Consider the following 21,102-nt stretch of genomic DNA (forward strand, 5'->3'; position numbering starts at 1 on the left):
TTCTTATCTCCTTACATAGACTTGTGCTCTAAATGGCACAGGAGGCTTTACAGCACCTCTTCCTTGGTGATACATTTTGCATATTACACCTTAGCTTTCTCTTGTGTGCTATTTATATTGTTTTAACACCATCTATCTATTTTATATCTCACTCATGTACTTCCCTATTCAATCTCCATTCCTTCCACACAGCCAAATCATCTCAAAGTACTTTTCCTAATGCTTTCCAAGAGGATACTGAGGTGCAATACACAATATATATAGCTGAGAAAAAGGTGATACAATAAGCTCTAAAAGCTCTGATGCCACTTGGAATAAAACCCCTCCTCTCAACAACAATATTACTCAGTAGAAATAAATACCTGAACTAAATTCACATCTAGTCTTAAGTATAAGCTACACCATATATAATGTAACATTAAAGTTCTGAGATCATAAGTATAGCACATATGAACTACTGTATATCTTCAAAGTAGAGTAATGCAATTACTATTTAAGATAATAACAATAACAATCACTTACCACTGAAAAATAATACTTAGCTGTCATTTACAAGTAGTTCAAAACTATTTTACAGTACCATACTGCAAAATAATGCTATTCCACCATTACTAGTAATTACTAATAATCTTTAGCTTTTTAATTATTTCACAATTCTATGTTTCATTTTCCAATTCAGCATACCAAAAACTCTGACTTCCTTTGTCACTAGCAGTGATCCAAGATTTTTTTAAACCCAATAATATACTAAATTATACAGACTGGGAATTTTCAGTTCAATCATAGCATATGAAACATCTTTTTTAATATACAGTAGACATTAACAGTATTATGTAATATACAGCACACACATTGAACCTTCTGCACTGCCTCCTTCATTCCAATGACCTCTACTGTATTCATGATAACCTCAGACAATTTCATTCAGCTCTGAAGAGACTTCTTGAGCTCAAGGAGTTAAATACACCTTCCATTAATCCCTTCACTATATAATGTGTCTTTAGTTGAATAAAATTGTCTTGAAGAACAATCCCAGGCTCATATGAACATGAACCTGGTGGACTGTATGACAAAGTTGCCCTTTTTTTTTTTTTTTTTTGCAGTTCACCGCTTCCTTTCAGGGGATAGGGAGGGGACTGAGAGATGTTTAATTAACTGGACAGTTTTACTGCCCTGTCACACTGGTGCCACTATATGAAGGCATCATTCTCCAGAGCCACACAGTGAGGATATATTGGAAATTTATGTCACTGGATTGAAAGGATTGTCAGTGATATCTCTAGACTTCTACGAAGTCCATGATCTCTCTTCCAAACAACTTGTCACTGCTTAGACTCGGATGACTTATTCTGTTTACTGGAGGTGTCAGCATCACTGGGTGGGGCAGCAGCAGTTGTGGCTGGGTCAGCTTTAGGAAATTCTCCTGAGTTGGTTTCTTCTATGGCCTTCCGTAACTGAGGAGAATAATACCAAAAATGTATTAAGCGTCTTACTACTGAACTTAACAGCCTGAATATGAAGCATTACTTCACTGACTTATGTACAATATTTCTTACTAAACACTTTATTTTCTTCCTCTAATACAGTAGTAGGTCATAAAGGCACCTGAATATAATACTAAATAACAGGTTTTACTGAAGACAAACCCTCATTTTACCTTCACCAGGTCAAGCAGGTACTTGCATAAGATAGCCAGCCACTGCCACACATGCACTGGTAGAGGAGAATTTACCTACACACAGCCATCAGTCTGGGTCAGCACTCCACAACTCTTACCATTTGACCCATTCATTAGAAATTTACAAATACTGTACTGTATAGTAATTTTTCCGGTCGTTTCCATATTTTTAGTTCCATGAACCAACCATTTACATCTTACATTATGTATACAGTATATTTTAGAACACCAAGGCCATACAATCATGATTTTTTTTTTTTTTTTTTTTTTTTTTTTAACTGAAGGCAGTAACAAAGACACTGGGTGCAATAGCTTCAGCATTTTTTTTTTTTTTTCAACTGAAAGCAGTAACAAAGACACTGGGTGCAACATTGCTTCAGCATTATTGCTGTGTCACTAACAAGTAGCATCAAAGTTTATTTATTTTATATATATATGTATATTTTTTTTTAAGGCCTTTGCACTTGCCAACCCTAACCTTGGGCATCAGATTTGAATCTGGAATTTTACTTCTCCTTGGCCAGCTGCCGCCCAAGACAGTGAGTTCAGACTACATCAGGGAAAAGAAGTTTAGCTAAGTATGAGATATGTATAGGTTATAGTTCCAACTGCAGTCTGATTGCGTAAATCTATAGAAGACCGCTGCCTAAGAGTGCTCTGCAAAGCCAGCTACCATGCTTTTGGGCTCACACCACTACCATGGTACTGCTTCCCAACAATGATGGCAACCATCTACCTTTTATGACAAGCACACAAGTGATGATTTGAGAATGTGTGCTGTGCATAAGACTGCTGAGTCCTGAGGAACAGTGTCTAGTATATGACCAGAATCATATATTTAAAATATGAGAAGGCCTACAGTTCAAGTACTGTTCTGTGACTGTGTCACTTTTAATTTATCTTTGATTATAAGTATCGACACACAAATACTGTACTATACCTGAAACCAAAGGTAATTATAAGATGCTGAGGACTTATAAGATGCTGAGGACCATATCTTAGGTGGCATAGGAGGTTTCACAGCACCCCATCATTAGTAGTTTATTCTGCATACTACACTTAATATTCTCGTGCATGTTATTTATATGGCTTTAATACGTACAGAAATGACAATGATTAGCTGGATGTGCAGTGCATCCTTAAATGTAAGGCCTGGAGGGTCTAGATTTATGATGGAAGAGTTGAGAGGAAGGATGGAACTAAGTGTATTGGTGTTGTGATGAGGAGGGGTAAACTGACATAGTTCGGACATGTGGATAGGATGGGAACGACAACTGGGTGCAGAACGAAAGAAGTGTGAATGACAGGGGTGGGGCTGCAAGAGGCAGACTGAAAAAGACCTGGGATGAGGTCAGAAGGTGCGACCTCTGGGATATGGGACTGAAGAGGGAGGCTGCCAGAGATCGAGCAGCATGGACAGCCACAATTAGATGACCAAGGCTGACACATACAAGCATGCTGGAGCCTCTATAAATGAAACTGAACTTTAACATCAACACAGTTTGCATCAGTAACATACAAATGGACATAAAGGTGCACAGTGCTGAATAAATTCCTAAGAAAAAGATGTTACAAACTTCTCCAAGGCCATTTAGAGTAAGACCAGGCTTCATTCCCCTTCATTCGCCATTTATCATTTACAATTACATTCATCAAAAAAGGTCCATCTGTATGGATCAACACTACCTGATTTCAATGGACTCATCATAAGCTGAATATTGATGACAAACTACAGCTGGATTATTTACAGCAGACAAAGTAAAATTAGTTTCAAAATTCAGGAACAAACCAAGACCAAAAAACACGCTCAACGTGGGTATCAAAACAACTGCATGCACACACTAAACGCAAACAAAAAATGAAAAGGCAAAATTTTAATCAAATGAAATAAACCTTTCTCCTTATAGTGGTCCTCAAAAACTTTTCCCTGAATGTGCCCCCAACGCCCCTATCCCGCCTACGTTTAGGGAAGTCGCCAGAATTTGTGGATTCAACGGCTTTCCTCAGCTGCAAGGTCAATGGTGAGTACAGCCAAATAAAAAAAAAATGATAAAAGGCAACAAGACAGTGAAAAACAAAACTATGTAAGAGGAAAATATATACAGCACGAGAAAATGGCAGGAAACAGAAAGAGAAGGCTAGTGGCATGTAAGATAACAACAAATGGAAAGACAAAACTAGATAGGCAAGGTGTCACAGGAGCATTTCTTTCTGTTGAATTTTCTCTGGCGACTCTACCTTGGTGACATTCATATAGCAACTTTGCAGTTACAGTCACCACATGGAGTTGCCAAGGAAAAGTTGCCAGAAAATTGCTCATGTAACTGCCCATTGGTAAGAAAAGATTGAAAGAGGATACTATGTACGATAAAGGGAAATGGACAGAGGAAACTACTGAGTACAAGATAAAAGGAAATGGACACAGGAAACTACCATATACAAGACAAAAGGGAATGGACACAGGAAATTACTGACTACAAGACAAAAGGGAATGGAGATAAAGAACTACCAGTACCAAATACAGTACAAGAAAAGGAAACAGACACAGGATTTTATGTAATGCAACAGAAAATGAAAAGTGAATAGCTAAATACACTGACTATAAAATACAAAATAATGAAGTGACAGAAAAAAATAATTGGGATATCAGCTTAGCAAAAGAATAATGTGAAAACACCATTTGATGAGTAACTTAACATTAAGCTTCATATTCTGTATTAGTTTAGCATGAATTACCAAAATGGAAAGATGTAATAACTTAAATTCAGTTTCTAAGTCTGCTGTAGCTCAGAAAAGAAAAATAACTTGAAGAATAGGTTAACAGACCACAGGTGACTTAAATCTATTGCTAATGCAAATTACACAACTCCTGCAGCAATATGCTATATACGAACCTCCTTCAATGCCACAACACCAATGATGCGTCCAATGGCAGTGACATAGGCATGGTTGAGGCCTAGCATGGAGAACAGGGAGTGGACCTAAAGGAAAAAAAAGTCATACAATTGTTCAATCCTTGATCACCATCACCATCATCCTGTTTCCAAGTATTAAAAAAAAAAAAAAAAAAAAAAAAAAAAAAAAAAAAAAAAGGAAAAGCTTTACAAATAGGAAACACCCATCCATCCACCAGCACACATACACACTAACACTTAAGAACAAGAACTATAGTTATTGGTGATACATTATACCAGTCAGCAAATATGAACATTTCTTGATAGCTACTAACAAATTTCCAGTGAGAGTTGTGATGGCTCATAATACTAAGAGAGTTATGGAAGGAAAAAAATGATAAAAGGCAGACACTGGTAATGTTGATTCAGCCATTTCTGCAACACAAAAATTGGACTGGATATACAATGTACAGTAAGAACAACTCTGTATTTTCCCAGTGACGTACTTTTAGCAGTGATGTTCTTTCTACCAGCTGGAATGGTGCAGGGTCAATATGACACTTGCTGAAGTCCACTTCCTTGTTCAGTTCCTCTTCCTCCCACCGCCGCTGCTCTTCAAGGGTCATCTCAACCATTCTCTCCATTGGCTAGTAAGGAATATAGAGAAAACGAACTGTAATCTCAACCATTTCCATTTCCTGTTAAGAAATACAGAGTCCTCATTATAAGTTACCTTTTTCAGACATTCTCTTTTGCAATATTACACAAAGAGTGCTAACAGAAGTTCCATTGCTACTGATAAAGCTGATTTGCCAATTCCTCCAGTTTATAACAACAACTGTGTGAAAAATGGATATCTCTGGAACACAAGTCTGATCTTGTCAACTTTGGGAGCATTGGTAACGCTCTTCCTCTGATTTATTTTGCATGTTACATTTTAATAATTTTCTATGTTACTGACACTTTTACTAATATATTTTTCACATTAAATCTTTATCTCCTCTAGTACAATACAATATTAATATAATTTTGATAATGACACAGACAATGCTGTAGTTACAAATAAACTGGCCATTAAGAAATCTATATACAGTACTGTAAACCTTCCATACACTGAACTCTCTTTTAACAAATATTGGTTTTGCTGACCACCTTGAACTGGCCGAATGTTATGATCATTTAATGAATTTTTGATCAGTAAAAGAATGGAAGTGCAGAAAACACCATCAAAAACACCATCCAGCATGGCATCCCTACACACACACACACACACACACACACACACACACACACTCCTCCATATCCCGCAGAATGCAGCATCAGTCTCTAGGTGACCAGCATTGTGAGAGAAGCCACAAATAGAGCAATTATTGAGAAAAAGAGTCATTTAGACCTAACTGTATGTTACTATGTACAGCTGTGCGCCCGGACAACGCACTATACTTAACGATCTTAGTTACTGAACAGCATGGTGTTCGGCTTTGATGAACTACTGGCTTTAATGTAAAGGGTTTGATACTAATTAGTTTGTTATATCGAGGGAGTACTGTACCATAGTTTGAGAAAAATAAACTGAACTCTTAATTCCTTTACTATGAGGAAATTTTTCCATTTTAGTTAGGCTACCACCTGAAGATTTTACTCAATGAATGAAGAAAATCAAGAATAGTGAAAGAATTAATGAAGGCTATATCTAACCCCTCCAGTCTGAAAAGTCTCACATGGTGAATAAAACTGTCTTGGGACAGCAAAATATAATAATACAGTATATCATCAGACTGACCGGGGTTAACCTTGTATCAACAGTGAGACACTGCTATTAACATACACTGATCATTTATCCATCTTATGTTATAAGACAAATCTGTGGCAGGCATCTTAAAAGGAATAATATGCAAGGCACTAGGCTTCCAAGGCTTGTACTCTTGGTGGTCACAGATGCTCCTTGCAATTTTTCCTTTGTGATTTATTCTGCATATTAGACCTTACTATTCTCTCGTATGTAAGTTATTCCTTTATAACATCAATGTAAACTGCATACCATACATATAGTCCTATGCAAGCAAATATTAACACATCATATGAAGATCTGAAGTGGTAAGAAAGAAGTGCTAAGAGGTCTCTTTGCTGGTGAAAATAAAACTCCTTAAAGCCCATTAATCCCTTCAATTCTATGATGTGTTTTTTGTTTTATTATTTTGCTACTGCCAGATTATTTAATTCAGCTGAGGAGATACTTGATAAACCGTGGGTGTTAGATATTTCCTAAATTAATCTCCTTTCCACCAGCGTGCTCTGTCTGTATAACTATCTGGTAGCAACGAGAATAAAACATAAATTATATCCCTGGGCTGGTGGCAAGCAGAATTAGTAGTTAAAGCCTCAGATTCATCTGAAATGTGAACCCAGAGGACTGCATGCTGAAGTTGCCATCCTCCTGCAGTCCACCATTCTCCTTTTGAGGGGTACAGAAGAAGGTGAGGGATGTCTGTATAACCAGGCATTGGAGCTGAATGGTTGTTATCAGTGCCACCCCATGAAGGCATCCCTCTCCAGTACCATCCCAGGGCAGAATGCATTAAATGAAATATTTATATAAGTATATAACTGTACAAAAAAAAGTACTTACCAAGGTTACTTTTTTTGTGCTGCCCATGTTGATGTTTTGACTACTGTGCCCATTTTTATCATCCATTTTTCTTAAACTTGTTTTTCTCAACACAGCTTCAAAAGCTTGTCGAAGTCTGTTGCATGAAAGAATTATCAGTATTACAAAATTGTATTAGTGTAAACACGTACTAAAATAAAGAGAGACAGTAAAAATACTTCAAGCATAGCCAAACAAGCATCCCCATTAGATTTGTCATGTAAGCTTGAAACGACTACCATACAATTCTTAAAGAACTGTTTATATTTTTACTCTGTTTATAGTGAACACTAGTAAACAACAGCAATACATATACTAAATCTACAAGGCAACCACAAAACATATATACTAAAAAATATTCTAGGTTTCTTTATTACACTTCTTCATCAAACAGCCAATCCCTTTCATACAGCTGCACTGCTTATTTTACCCTCTGCTTCTACTCTAACCAACCTCTCTACCTAATGAATTTTCCCAGCATACTGTATTACCTTCCTCCTGATGCAGTTACTTCCTATGAGTATTGTTTCTTTTAATTTTCACCTCTTCTCTAACCAACCATTTCATCTAACAGCCATTTCCCTGTACAGTATATCAACAGCATCAATATCGCCATCATCACCTTTGTCATTATCACCATCACCATCATCATCACTGTCATTATTATTACCATCATTATCTTCACCACCAACATTATGATTACCTGTACTTTCAATACCTTACTTGCTCAAAGGAACCCCAAACAAGGGACAGACATGACAGAACTGCCTCCAGGCTACTTTATCTTCACAAACATCTTTCATGCTTTCAAACACTCCTATTTCTCTGCCCTTTCCCTCACCATTCTCACTAATCTTCCTCTGAATAAAAGGACTTATTTTGAATCATTGGCATGCACTGTAGCATCCATTATTTCTAATGACTTGTACTTCTTCCCTAACTAACCCCTATATTAAACAGCCTTTCTTCATCATCACTACTGAAAGCTCTTCATTCCAACAAATGATAGGGTGAGATGGTTTCCAACAAGCAAGACAACAGAAAAACATGACAAATGGGGGACGCTAATCAGCTAGCATATAATATGAAATAGGTCACACACTCATTCCCACACCATTCAGATCTCAGAATTCTGAGGCATAACCATCCATACATATGTGCTTTATATTCCCCTGCATATAAACTAAATCCTGATACAATGACTTACTTTGAATCCCCAGCATGCACAGTGGCATATGGAGTGTGCTGAGGCGACATAAACGGTGATGATGAGGACACTGGGTGGAGGATGAAGCTGTTGGTCTTCTTAAGTATTGATTTGCGAGGGAGTGTGTTACACTTGGGAATCTCGGCTTTGTCCAAGGCAGAGTCTGACCCCGAATGTATCTGATAAAGATAGTGTATCCATGTATTACAAGAAATATTAAACTGTCCCTCAAGAGATTTATCATATCATACCTAATTGTGTGTGTGTGTGTGTGTGTGTGTGTGTGTGTGTGTGTGTGTGTGTGTGTGTGTGTGTGTGTGTGTGTGTGTGTGTGTGTGTGTGTGTGTGTGTGTGTGTGTGTGTGTGTGTGTGTGTGTGTGTGTGTGTGTGTGTGTGTGTGTGTTTAATATGAGGTGATACCCAAAAGTTCAGGGAATTTGACCATGAAAGAAAAATTACTAACACTAATTTCTACTTTCCACCATCTTCTTCAAAGTAGTTCCCTTGGGCATGTACATAGCAATCCCAGCAGTTTTTCCAAGATTCCAAAAATCCCTGGAAGTCCTCAGATGGAAAAATGACTGGGTTCACCACAACAATGGACCCGCCCACACATCATTTGTTGTTAGGTAGTTCCTGGCTTCCAAAAACATAAGTCATTCCTCATCCCCTTTATTCACCTTAGCTCGCCCCCTGCGGCTTTTTCCTGTATCCTAAGGTGAAACTCGAGCTGAAAGGGCATCGTTTTGACACAAGTAAGAAGATCCAGGCAAATTCAAAGGAGCTGCTCAATACAGTCACAACTGAGGACTTCCAGCAATGCATGGAATCTTGGAAAAACTGCTGGGATCACTGTATACATGCCCAAGGGGACTACTTCACAGGAAATAGTGGGAAGCAGAAGACAGGATTTATATATATATATATATACCTGGTATATATATATATATACCTGGTATATATATATATACACCTGCATATATATGCAGCATATATACAGTATTAGTGTTGGTGAGGGATGCCTCCCTGTACTGTTGTTTGCAGATGATACTGTGTTGTTGAGTGAAGACGAAGGGGAGCTGCAAGGCTTGGTGGATGAGTTTGAGAGAGTGTGTAAGAAACGGAACCTAAAGGTGAATGTAGGGAAGAGTAAAGTGATGGTCTTTGAGAGAGGTGAAGTCAGTGAATGTATAGCGAGGTTGGATGGTGAGGAATTGGAAAATGTGAGTACGTTTAAGTATTTGGGTAGTGTGATGAGTAAGGATGGAGGTTTGGAGGGTGAAGTGCTTGAAAGGGTACAGCAGGGAAGAAAGGTTGCTGGTTCCTTGAAAGCAGTGATAAGAAACAGGGAAGTGAGCATGGAAGTAAAAAAGTTACTACATGACAGTATTGTGATACCAACTCTAACGTACGGAAGTGAAGCTTGGATATTGTTGGAAGGACACAAGTCAAGAGTGAGAGCAGTGGAAATGAGTTATTTAAGAGGAGCCTGTGGAGTCACGTGGAGAAACAGGCTGACGAATGAGGATATAAAGGAGCGTTGTGGTGTTGATGTGGATGTGATAGGAAGCGTTGTGAGGAACACACTGAGGTGGTTTGGCCATGTGGAGAGGATGGAGGGTGAAAGACTGACGAAGAGAGTGTATGTGAGTGAGGTGGAGGGTGGAAGAGGGAGGGGGAGACCGAGGATGAGATGGAGGGATGGGGTGGAGAGGTATATGAGAGAGGGGGGTGTGAGTTGGGAGCAGGGTAGTGAAATGGCGGGGGACAGGGCGACTTGGAGGCGATTTGTTTGTGGCCACCCCAAACGGGATTGAGGCGTCTGGCAATAGATAGATAGATAGAGGGATGCCTTCATGCCAAGGCACTGACATAACCAGGAACACATAGTTCAGCTGCCCTATTTATCTTAATATCTCACAACTTCCTCCCTGACCTGAGAAGGGGCTGGTGTGCTGCAGCTAGAAAGGGGCAACTTCAGCCTACAGTCCACCAAGTTCATGTTTCATATGAGCCTCGGGCAACAGCTACTACTTCATTTATCATTCTGTGTTTTAATACTTTACTATTTCCATGATGTATACCATATGTAAATATTCTCAATTATATACCATACTTACCTGTTCTATTGTTTCAATATATAGTGTTTGTCAAAAAAAAAAAAAAAAAAAAAAAAAAAAAAAAAAAAAATATTTTAACTGGGAAGCAATATCATATTATGATGCTACAACTACTGAGTAGTTGATAATTCGCACAAGAAAGCTGAAGTATAAATATTACAGTATACAGTATGCCAGCTATATTGACAAGACAATACAATACTGTATGTGGTGTGTAACCTGTATATACCTCCACAGGATCAATCTGCACTGTTACTGTTGACTCGTTCTGCTTGCTTGGTGTCTCCACTTTTGTCACTTCAAACCTTGACGGCCGCCGCTCCTGATTACCCTTCTTTTCTATAGTACTGTTGTCCTCCGTTGATGATTGAACAGTAATGCTTGGGGCTGAGGCTGTGGTGGCAATGCTGCTGGTGGTGGATGTTGGAGCAGAGGACTGAGTGGACACAGGAGTGGAGGTAAGGAATCCTGTAGTAGTCCTGTTGCTTGTGCTGGCAGAAGTGGTGGTGGAGGTGGCAGCAATAGTGGCAGGTGTCAACAGGGAATCCTTCTCATCTGCAGCATGATGAAACAAAGTGTTATACAGATTACAATTGGAAGCTAGTTTCAAAATGAGTAGGCAAGTTAGAAAATAGCAGAGCTTGGTGGCAGCATTCCATATCCCTTTTAGGGGAGTGGGAGATAGGGAGGGGAATAAGAGACCTTTATATAACCTGGCACTATGCCACAGAATGATAACATTCCTCTTCCATATGAGAGTATAAATATTACTAAACAATACAGCATTCTAAGTCTAGTTTCTGTTGCCAATATTTCATATACAGCAGTTAGAATAAATTACAAGTTCCTACAGTTCAACTCTTCCTCCTGCACTTTATGACTTAATTAAATTTCATCAAAGGAACGCTACTAGAATAAAAAATAAATAAATAAATAATCATGACCTTCAAATGTTACCTAACACAAACATGGTGAACTGGTTTCCTTGACCCACTTTGTCTAGGAATAAGAAGTACACGGTAACGTATCATTCTTTCTATTCTACATCACAACATATTAAAATATTTTGGGGGACTGCGGTTGTAATGAATAACACATAAAGAATGTAAATATTACAAATGACTGGAGGAAAGCTATAGAGGAATACCCAAATAATAAGAATGTTAATACAATGTACTGTATCAGGCTATTGCGCTATATGACAATATATTTATTAATGCATTAAAAAAAAAAAAAAAAAAAAAAATGGAAATCAGCATTTTACTGACTTTGATGGTGAGGAATTGGAAAATGTGAGTATGTTTAAGTACTTGGGTAGTGTCATGAGTAAGGATGGAGGTTTGGAGGGTGAAGTGCTTGAAAGGGTACAGCAGGGAAGAAAGGTTGCTGGTTCTTTGAAAGCAGTGATAAGAAACAGGGAAGTGAGCATGGAAGTGATAAAGTTACTACATGACAGTATTGTGATACCAACTCTAACGTACGGAAGTGAAGCTTGGACGTTGTTGGAAGGACACAAGTCAAGAGTGAGAGCCGTGGAAATGAGTTATTTAAGAGGAGCCTGTGGAGTCACATGGAGAGACAGGCTGACGAATGAGGATATAAAGAAGCGTTGTGGTGTGGATGTGGATGTGATAGGAAGTGTTATGAGGAACACACTGAGGTGGTTTGGCCATGTGGAGAGGATGGAGGGTGAAAGACTTACGAAGAGAGTGTATGTGAGTGAGGTGGAGGGGGGGAGAGGAAGGGGAAGGCCGAGGATGAGATGGAGGGATGGGGTGGAGAGGTATATGAGAGAGGGGGGTGTGAGTTGGGAGCAGGGCAGTGAAATGGCAGGGGACAGGGCAACTTGGAGGTGATTTGTTTGTGGCCACCCAAAACGGGATTGAGGCGTCTGGCAATAGATAGATAGACAGATTATTTGGGCATGTCACTGATCATTACCAATACATCTATGGCAAAAGTATAATACGGTAATTCAATAGATAGACTGAAAATGTAGTTCATTACAAATCAAAGCACAGTACTGAAGACCATGATTACTGATATAAATGATGCTAACTATGACTCCCTGACCTCTTCAATACGGTGTTGACTTTCATAATTAAATCTTGCCACAATTATACAATATGATTCAGAAGAAAGTAGAATAAAATTATCTGGAAGTAGAAAGAAAAAAATACAAAATACACAACTGGATTCAAGGGGTTACATGAAAACAGTAATTAATCATGGAAAAAAACAGAAAATACCAGCAGGTGGTGATTGCTGTACACTGTTAGGTGACAGAAATGGTGAGAATTATCTATTCAAATGAACAAAAGGAAAGGATGTGGTGGCAACTTAAGCACACAGACGAAAACAGTCTTATTCAGGTCAATGGGCTCAGTATAAAGCTGAGTTAAAACTGACGAGAATCATAATTTAAAGGTTAAAGGGGCTTTAATAAGCAACAATGGAAATAAGATTTAAAAAAAAAAATGAGAAGGAAAAGCTGCAAAAATCATCCAAAATTCACAAGCAACAATGTGGATGTATGAAAGATACATGTGTGCTGTAATTTTTAAAATAAAATATTAAATACTATCTTATATATTTCTATAATTTCTGCAACTATAACATATACACAGAATATACACAGGCTCTAACATGAAAAAAATGAAAAGACTGCAAACAATTATCCATCCATCATCCGATCCTATGTTGCCCCATGAGGAGCGTTGGAGCCTGGGGCTAGGCAAGTTGGTCCTGGCATTTAAGATGAGCAAACAGTTATAAGAAATATATATAGAACTATAAAATACTTCTAACTGTTTTGCCTACTTCCCAAGCTTATCAGCTCTGTGTCTTCACATATGGAATTAAATACAATAAAAATGATGCCTGGCTTCCATTTGAGGATCATCAAAATGGGACTGGTCATTGTATAGCTGAAGTTTTCAAAGGGCTCAGAGCTTAATGAAATTTCAAAACCAACTGATTACTTCCAAACAGTCGCTGGAAACTGTTGAGAACAAGAAACCTCTGATGTGTAATAACACTTGTGATGCAGTTCAGTACTGTAAGAATCTTGGCTTAGACTTGGATTCTTTATTTATGGCTGAGTTTCCTGTCTAAGGGTAACAACAGTATGGCTGGTTACAAACTAGCTGCCACATATCACACTCGAAATATGAAGTCCTACTCTTAACTGAAATACCAGTGAGTGGAATGGTCACAAAATATTCAATGCATCAAAAAAGAGGGTCCATCACTCCAATACACTCTTGGGGAGAAGGTTCACACATTCAACTGTGCAACTACTATACCTTCAAAGTTTAAACCAACACCAGCAGTGGCAGTCATTGCTGTTATAAAAAATAAAAAATAAGTTACAGGAAAAAAGGAAAAACAAAGGTACTGTAGGGCAAATATTCGTAAAAAATCTTCACGAAAATGTGTTGATATACTTCCATACCTCTAGAAGTATCAATTGCAGTTAAGAGAAGAATACAAGCAGATGTGGATTCAAGAACATTACATTAGGTACTGACACACCACTTTTCAAAGCAATGAGCATTCAGTACCCTCTTCTCAGCCAACTAAGTAATGTTTGATATTTTGATTTTTTTTAAACACTTGAAGAGTTGATGATGATGATGATAATGATGATGATATTAATAATAATAATAATAATAATAATAATAATAATAATCCATCCATCCATCCATTGCCAGACGCCATGTATCCCAAATGGGGTGGCCAATGGCTTAGAGTTAATTGTTTTACAGGGAGGGGCACTAATCCTCCACCAACCCCACTTGACGTAGGGATGCCAACAGCATCTGGTGTTCCCAGGCGGTCACCCATCCAAGTACTAACCAGACCCAACGTTGCTTAACTTCGCTGTAATAATAATAATAATCTGATCTTTTCTTTCTTAGATTCAAGTTCTTCCTAATGAATTCTGTAGAGCTCAAAACATGGTTGCACCTTTACATGAACTGTGACATTAGTAATACTGTACAGTAAACAATACAAACTTCATCTTCAGAAATGGCAAGGGCTAAACCACGTAATCATATATCAAAACATTTTTCTCAATATTGTGGCTTCGCAAAAAGGGATGGACTCTGATCTGTACTTTAAAGATTTGACAAAAATGAACTGCTTCCAAGGTAACACCAATCTATTATATAACTTAGAGGGAAAATTAATGAAAAAAAATCAAACAAACAGAACTGCTTAACTGACATACCTCCACCTAGCCCAGCTACTAGTGCCAGTTTTGCTGAGGGTACGATGCCAGTTTTCCGTTTTCTCGCTTCTGCAATATCAATCAGTCGCTGCTTCATTTTTCTCCTCTCCTCATCTTTTAGCTTTTCATCTGCTTCCTTCTGGGCCTGTTCAGCTTCAAGGGCTCTAGTGAGGGAAACAGTGCTGTGTTAAAGCTCTAACCAATTTACAACTGAACAATATTATGCACTAGCCTATGTTGTAACCTAAGAACAAAATGTGCAAAATATACATCATTACAGAATTAATTTTAAAGAATGATTATATAAGAAACATTATTAAAACATTGCATAAACATTATTGCAATCATTATGGAAGAAACATTATTAAAAATTAAGTGTAGCCAGTATTATGTACACAAAAAACTGTTATAAAATCATAGTTAAGTCTCCTGCTGTTATAAGTAGAAAACACACTCTCTACTTAACTGCAAGTAATATTTGAATTTTTATTTGTTAATATCCTTATTGAGTTTAACCCTTTGCTGACCACAGACACAAGAATCAAAGCGATGTTGCCTGGACTTAGTACTGGTGATGTGAGTAATATAGATAAATTTACTTGTACTGGAATTTAGCCTTCCATACCTATTTATATATATATATATATGTATATAAAAAAAAAAAAAAAAAAAAAAAAAAATCAGATTCTGTTAATTAATGTACGGTATATTATAACACATAATAAATGTGTAACAAAACTGATTAATATTTTACTCTGATATATAATAAGAACATAAAGGTCCAGAGATAAGAAAAAATGTAAACAAAGAACACTGTACCTTCTGACCGAAAAAGATTATGTTACTCATGAATATCTGTGGTCAGAAAAGGCACACATAATTTCTGAAAAATTAAATACACAAACCACAAAAATATATGCAAATAAAAATAAGTACTGGTATATAGTATATTACAAATACATAAAGTAATGACAAAGCTAAACCACAAACACTACCAAAATGCTGCACTGTAAACATTACATACACATCTAATACTATAAAAAATGCCATAAACTAAACAAATCCTGAAGACTCAACAATCAATGTGACACTGCAGAAAAAAAGTATAATTTTAAGCTATAACACTGCCAAAAATCATGATTCTACCTACCCACTGAGAGTATTGCGTCTCATCGGTGCTGGCAGTCTATTACCAAAGGATAATTAAAGTATTTTGTATTATTACTGACGGTAAAAGAATACTGCTAAACTGTATATATCATTACCCAATGACATGTTATGCTATTGGTTATATAATGGACATATAACTGTTCTGCTGGTTAATGGCTAACACTTACATCACCCTAACAAATGGCACTTTCATTTCCTCAATATGGTGGCAACTTTAACGTTAATTTCATTTTAACAACCATTAAGATGATTTTACCCATGCAGATCCCACATATCTGTCCCATCATATCACATCACAATCTCCAACATCCACAAACACAAAACTCACTCTGCCTCTTATACCCACAGTGACACCAACAACCCTTCCAACAACCCTTAAAAAGCTACTGATAGTACACATATAAAACACGTTCATTTACACAGTACCTAGTAAGCTTTTATAAATAGATAAACCCACTCCTACTCATAACATAAACACCAGTAACACATCTGCACACAAATTACTCAGCAAAGTTTTCAAAGTAAAGAAACCCCATCCTACCCAATTTATACAAGCATCATAATACACATCCACACACAAATTAACTGATAAAGTTCTCCTAGATGGACAAGGAAACCCCATCCTGGACAGCATTCCACATAACATTCACACTGGCAATATCAACCTCCCAAGATCAAAAAGATATCCTTAATTTCATCACGTTTCCTTAAACCACTAAGCCCGTGGAAGTCTTTCTCGTTTTGTTCTTGCCATACAGATTATTTTATTCATCTTGATAATTTATGACGATGATGATACAGTAAAACCTCGATATAACGAACTTCGATAGACCGGAATTTGCTTTAATCGGAATCAAGGAGCTACTGGAGTAAATTCTTGTGGTGTATACCAGAAAAAGTCTGATGAAGCCAGAAGCTGTCCGGACTGCCTGACCACTTCAGCCATGTTCACAACAATAAGGTAAATAAAAGACATGTTTATCAGTGTACAGTACAGTATCATTATATATATATTATACCATCTGATTAGTGTATAATACAGTACAGTACTGTAACGGTAGTGAAAACAGTTTAAAAACTGTTGGTGCGATCCAGACTAATGTCTGATATATAGGAAAAAGTCTGGGTTAGCAGAGGGAAACCTGGATGTCACTTTTATCAGAATTTCGCTTTTTTCGGAATGACTTGGGCTCCAATTATTCTGTTATAGTGAGGTTTTACTGTACTGTACTTTAATTCCGATTAGGATAGACTTTTCAGTCTGGAAGGGTTGTATATAGTCTTAAACCCCTTCAACAACAGAGTCCTTTCTTAAGTTAAATAAAAAATTTAGTAGCAGAAAAAAACATAAAAAATCCCAGGCTGAGAGGAATGAGTAATACAGACACACAACATACCAACCATCCAACCATGTAGCCAGTGATACCATATAAATGGACATAAATGAACATCTATTACTCTAGTGTTAAAACTTAACTCATTACAGAAACACCAATAACAAAACCTCACTTAGAATTTTCTTTGGATGTCCCCGGGCCACTGCTAGTTTCCTGGAGGCTTAAGAATGAAGACAGACTGTAACAGCATCCCTATTTCTCTGCAGTAGTTCTTTCATCTTAACCTGGCCTAGATTTTCATCTCTTTGCAACTTATTTCACGAAGCTCAATGGTATTTCTAAATTACAGTATTTTGAAAACATTCTTTGTGAGCAGTATCATATTCTACTGTTAGTCTATTATTACACCTGAGCCTTCAAGATGGAGAGATGACACATACAGGTTGAGTTAATATGAATAAAGTATAAAAGGTTTAGCAAGATGACAGACAGATCTATCCTTAACACAGCTATATACTGATCATTATAAACTGTTCCCATCAAATAATATGTGAGTGTCCACAGATTTTCATGTAACATTCAATATATTTTCCATAATTACATCCATTATACAGTATTATTTACTGATGAGAATAACAGGGAAATGGAACAGATGCATGTGAATAATCTCTCTTTATGCAGGGTATCCTTGAAAATATGAGATACTTTGGGAGGTTATTATTGGGCTAATTTTGAATAAGAAATGCTATATCACCATTAGATTAATGTTCAACTATTAAGGAGCTAAAATTAATCATGACATTAAGAGTGAAAATGGTCGCCCTCATAACTCCTGCATATGGTCATCAGTAACTGCAGCTCTGTACTGGCTGAGAACTGGAACCTATGTTGATTTAAGACTTTTGTACTTTAAACACAGTTCAAAAATATTCTCTTGAAGTTTATCACACAATTCCTGAGAAACCATGTATTACATGCTCAACAAAAATGTAAGATATAAAACCAAGAAATGCAATTCGTACTTCTGAGCAGCAAATTTCCACTTGTTGATGACTCTGAGGCGACGGTCCTTGCCCAGGTGCTCTTCCAACATGGAGATGAGTTCAGATCGCTGGATTGACCCCAACAAGATCATAGAGTCTGTTGTGAAAAAAAGAAATCACTTCATTATGTTATATTTCTATAAGATCACAGAGTCTGTGATACTGAATGTGTTACTTCATGTATTCTGTCAACATTATTTTACATATGGTGAGTGCAGCAGAAAACCCTTTGTTCTCAAATGTACACTACACCATTCCCCTCCTTTTGTTAATGAAGGTTTATAAAATGTAATTCTGCAATTACTGAGTACTGTCATTATCTCATAACAGCACATATAATTTTAAGCAAATATCCACAATTGTTGCTACACAAATCCTAAAGTTTTTAATTACATGTAAATTCAAGATACACTTACCCGGTGAATCAACAAGTGGCAAAGATCTGATTTTCTTATGCTCTTTTAAAATGTTTTTTAATTGGCGGTAAGTTATTCCATACCAGATGTATTTAACATCGCGCACCATAAAGTCTTCAACATAAATATTGTATGCCCCAGATGTGGCTGTGAGGATGTCTGGTAGATATGGCAGCTTCTTGATCTGGATAATGGAGTCATATACGGAGGGCTGGAGAAGCTGAGCGATGCCATTTGCGATGAGGACAGCAATCTGGTGGAAATGACCTTATGCATGTTAATATTTTGATAATGTACGGTACACTCAGTATTTGATGTATCTTCAACAAGGTGATCAACAGTTTCACAGTGAGCATTTAAGCTGTTTGTATTTTGTTCTTAAATGATTGCACATTTAATTTGAAGTAGAGAACTGTGTTCCTTTTCCATAATGTATTCAAAAAAACAGCAGCCATACACATTCATGAAGTTACTGGAGGTTTATTTTCACGTATTTCATTTACTACTTCAAAAAAGTATATGGTGAAAAACTTCAGATAATTTCAGCTACTGTATTTTTTTACTGACTGAACATAATACTGTATCACTATGATCACAATGATACAGAAGAACAAACTACTTTTACATTCTTGTACAGCAAGTTATTTTGTTACATACTGCAAAAATCAGCCATGGACTTGAACAAATGTGGTCAATAATAACTAAAGGCACTTAGAAATTACTTAGTAAGAATAATTCCACAGAAGTCACTCTACTACTGCAGTACTGCTGAAATGCATGTGTGTGTGCATGATGTCAGGATGGTGTTTGAGCTGCTGGCTATCAAAAGCAAAACATGATGTGCATATTACTGTGCTCTTTTAATGATATTTTCACATTCTTAATTTACCTTAATTAAGACAACAATAATCTACCAACCTACTACCAGATGCTAATCCCAGAGTTCATCAATACTGTAAACATGATATTTGAGATACTGTATATGGAGATGACAAGCAAAAGTGAGAGGATGATAATGAACCTGATGGGAAAATGAGGCACAGTGACTGAGAATGAAGTAGAATAAAAAAAGGTAGGTGAAAACAAGCAGATAGACAGCATGGAGTGCAAGTGGGAGTGAGTAGTGATTGTGAAAACAGACTTGAAACCCATCTTGTTGTAAACACCCTGAATATATGGCATTTCATAACAAGTAGACAGATAGATACAATCACAGTTGGACAGACTGAGATACAGAGACTGGGAAATTGATATACATAAGTGGATAGTGGGTATGTGATCCAGCAGCATGACAATACTGTACGGTACACTGAATATATGTGTGCTGTGATGACAAATGTATTCATGTCTCTCAATGGACAGGCAACAATACTGCTCACATTTCAAGCTGTGCAATTATGTGTTCTGAATGGTATCTGATTTTTTGGGCTGAGGAAAATCAGCTTCCATTACATGAGGAGTGACCCATCTCAACCCATGTCTGGCACACAGGCAATGAGGGAGATTTTTGGTGCAGGGTGAAATGTGTAAGTACAAATGTGCACTACTGCAGTGGCAGTTCATATGAGGGAGTCTTTGGGTCACATTTTCATTAGTTAAGGTTTTCCAACACCTTTTCCTATGAATTCTATTACTGCACATGGAATGTTAATAACCTCTACTGTGTTATTTATGCAGTCTATGCTGATATCAGAATGATGTAAATAAATAACATGCAAGGAAATACCAAGGTGTACAATGTCAGATAAACTGCCGAGGAAGAGGTGTTAGAATGCCTCCTAAGCTAACATAAATACGGCCCTATACAGTATGTCACTGAGGAGACACTGATGTGAGTATGCCGTGTCTGTTATCACTGTGGCCCCAGGTCATTAAGATGTGAACCCAGTGATGTTTTGTTGAGGTTATATTGAAGGACTATCTTGTGTTGTGAAAGTGAGGTGCACAAGTATGTAAGAATACACGTAAGGACAAACTACCGCACCTATTTATACGTCCACCCCGCCTGGATTTTGATCCCCAGTCTGCGGACAATGAGGCATGCAAGTAGCCACCAGATCACCAAGGACTCAGTATGACAATAAAGGAAAACATGAGGCACTGATGGGGAATTGAGTTATAAGCAAAATATGGTGGTATGACATAAATATTATTTGGTAATCACCCTCCCTGTAAAACAATTAACTCTATGTTGGCCACTCCGTTTGGGATACATGGCGTCTGGCAATGAATGAATTTCACTGGGAGTCTGGTACAGTATTGTCTTTACCTCCCAGACTGGCTTTGGATCTCATGATGGACTAGGCTCTGTACAACTGTGGACCAAAGTATCAATACACTTCATTACAATAAATAA

The 21,102-nt window shown here is 37.3% G+C and overlaps 1 protein-coding gene across 1 annotated transcript in view; it reads right to left on the reverse strand.

The window, feature by feature from the left end:
- Nucleotides 1-1,322: 1,322 nt before the first annotated feature.
- The window catches only part of LOC145407882 (chloride channel protein 2-like), a 59,026-nt gene continuing 39,246 nt past the window's right edge, over nucleotides 1,323-21,102 (reverse strand). Inside the window, exons 14-25 of the mRNA XM_080278749.1 lie at nucleotides 18,747-18,999; nucleotides 18,310-18,427; nucleotides 15,931-15,966; nucleotides 14,781-14,944; nucleotides 13,852-13,890; nucleotides 10,776-11,101; nucleotides 8,427-8,605; nucleotides 7,202-7,316; nucleotides 5,079-5,219; nucleotides 4,573-4,659; nucleotides 3,572-3,685; nucleotides 1,323-1,454 (exon numbers count right to left, since the gene is read on the reverse strand). Of these exons, the coding sequence (XP_080134875.1) occupies nucleotides 1,323-1,454; nucleotides 3,572-3,685; nucleotides 4,573-4,659; nucleotides 5,079-5,219; nucleotides 7,202-7,316; nucleotides 8,427-8,605; nucleotides 10,776-11,101; nucleotides 13,852-13,890; nucleotides 14,781-14,944; nucleotides 15,931-15,966; nucleotides 18,310-18,427; nucleotides 18,747-18,999 (1,704 nt within the window). The remainder of the gene's footprint in view (nucleotides 1,455-3,571; nucleotides 3,686-4,572; nucleotides 4,660-5,078; nucleotides 5,220-7,201; nucleotides 7,317-8,426; nucleotides 8,606-10,775; nucleotides 11,102-13,851; nucleotides 13,891-14,780; nucleotides 14,945-15,930; nucleotides 15,967-18,309; nucleotides 18,428-18,746; nucleotides 19,000-21,102) is intronic.

The sequence above is a fragment of the Coenobita brevimanus genome, chromosome 8 (assembly GCF_032717465.1).
Source record: "Coenobita brevimanus isolate Jiangsu-jjx chromosome 8, ASM3271746v2, whole genome shotgun sequence".
NCBI lineage: Eukaryota > Metazoa > Arthropoda > Malacostraca > Decapoda > Coenobitidae > Coenobita > Coenobita brevimanus.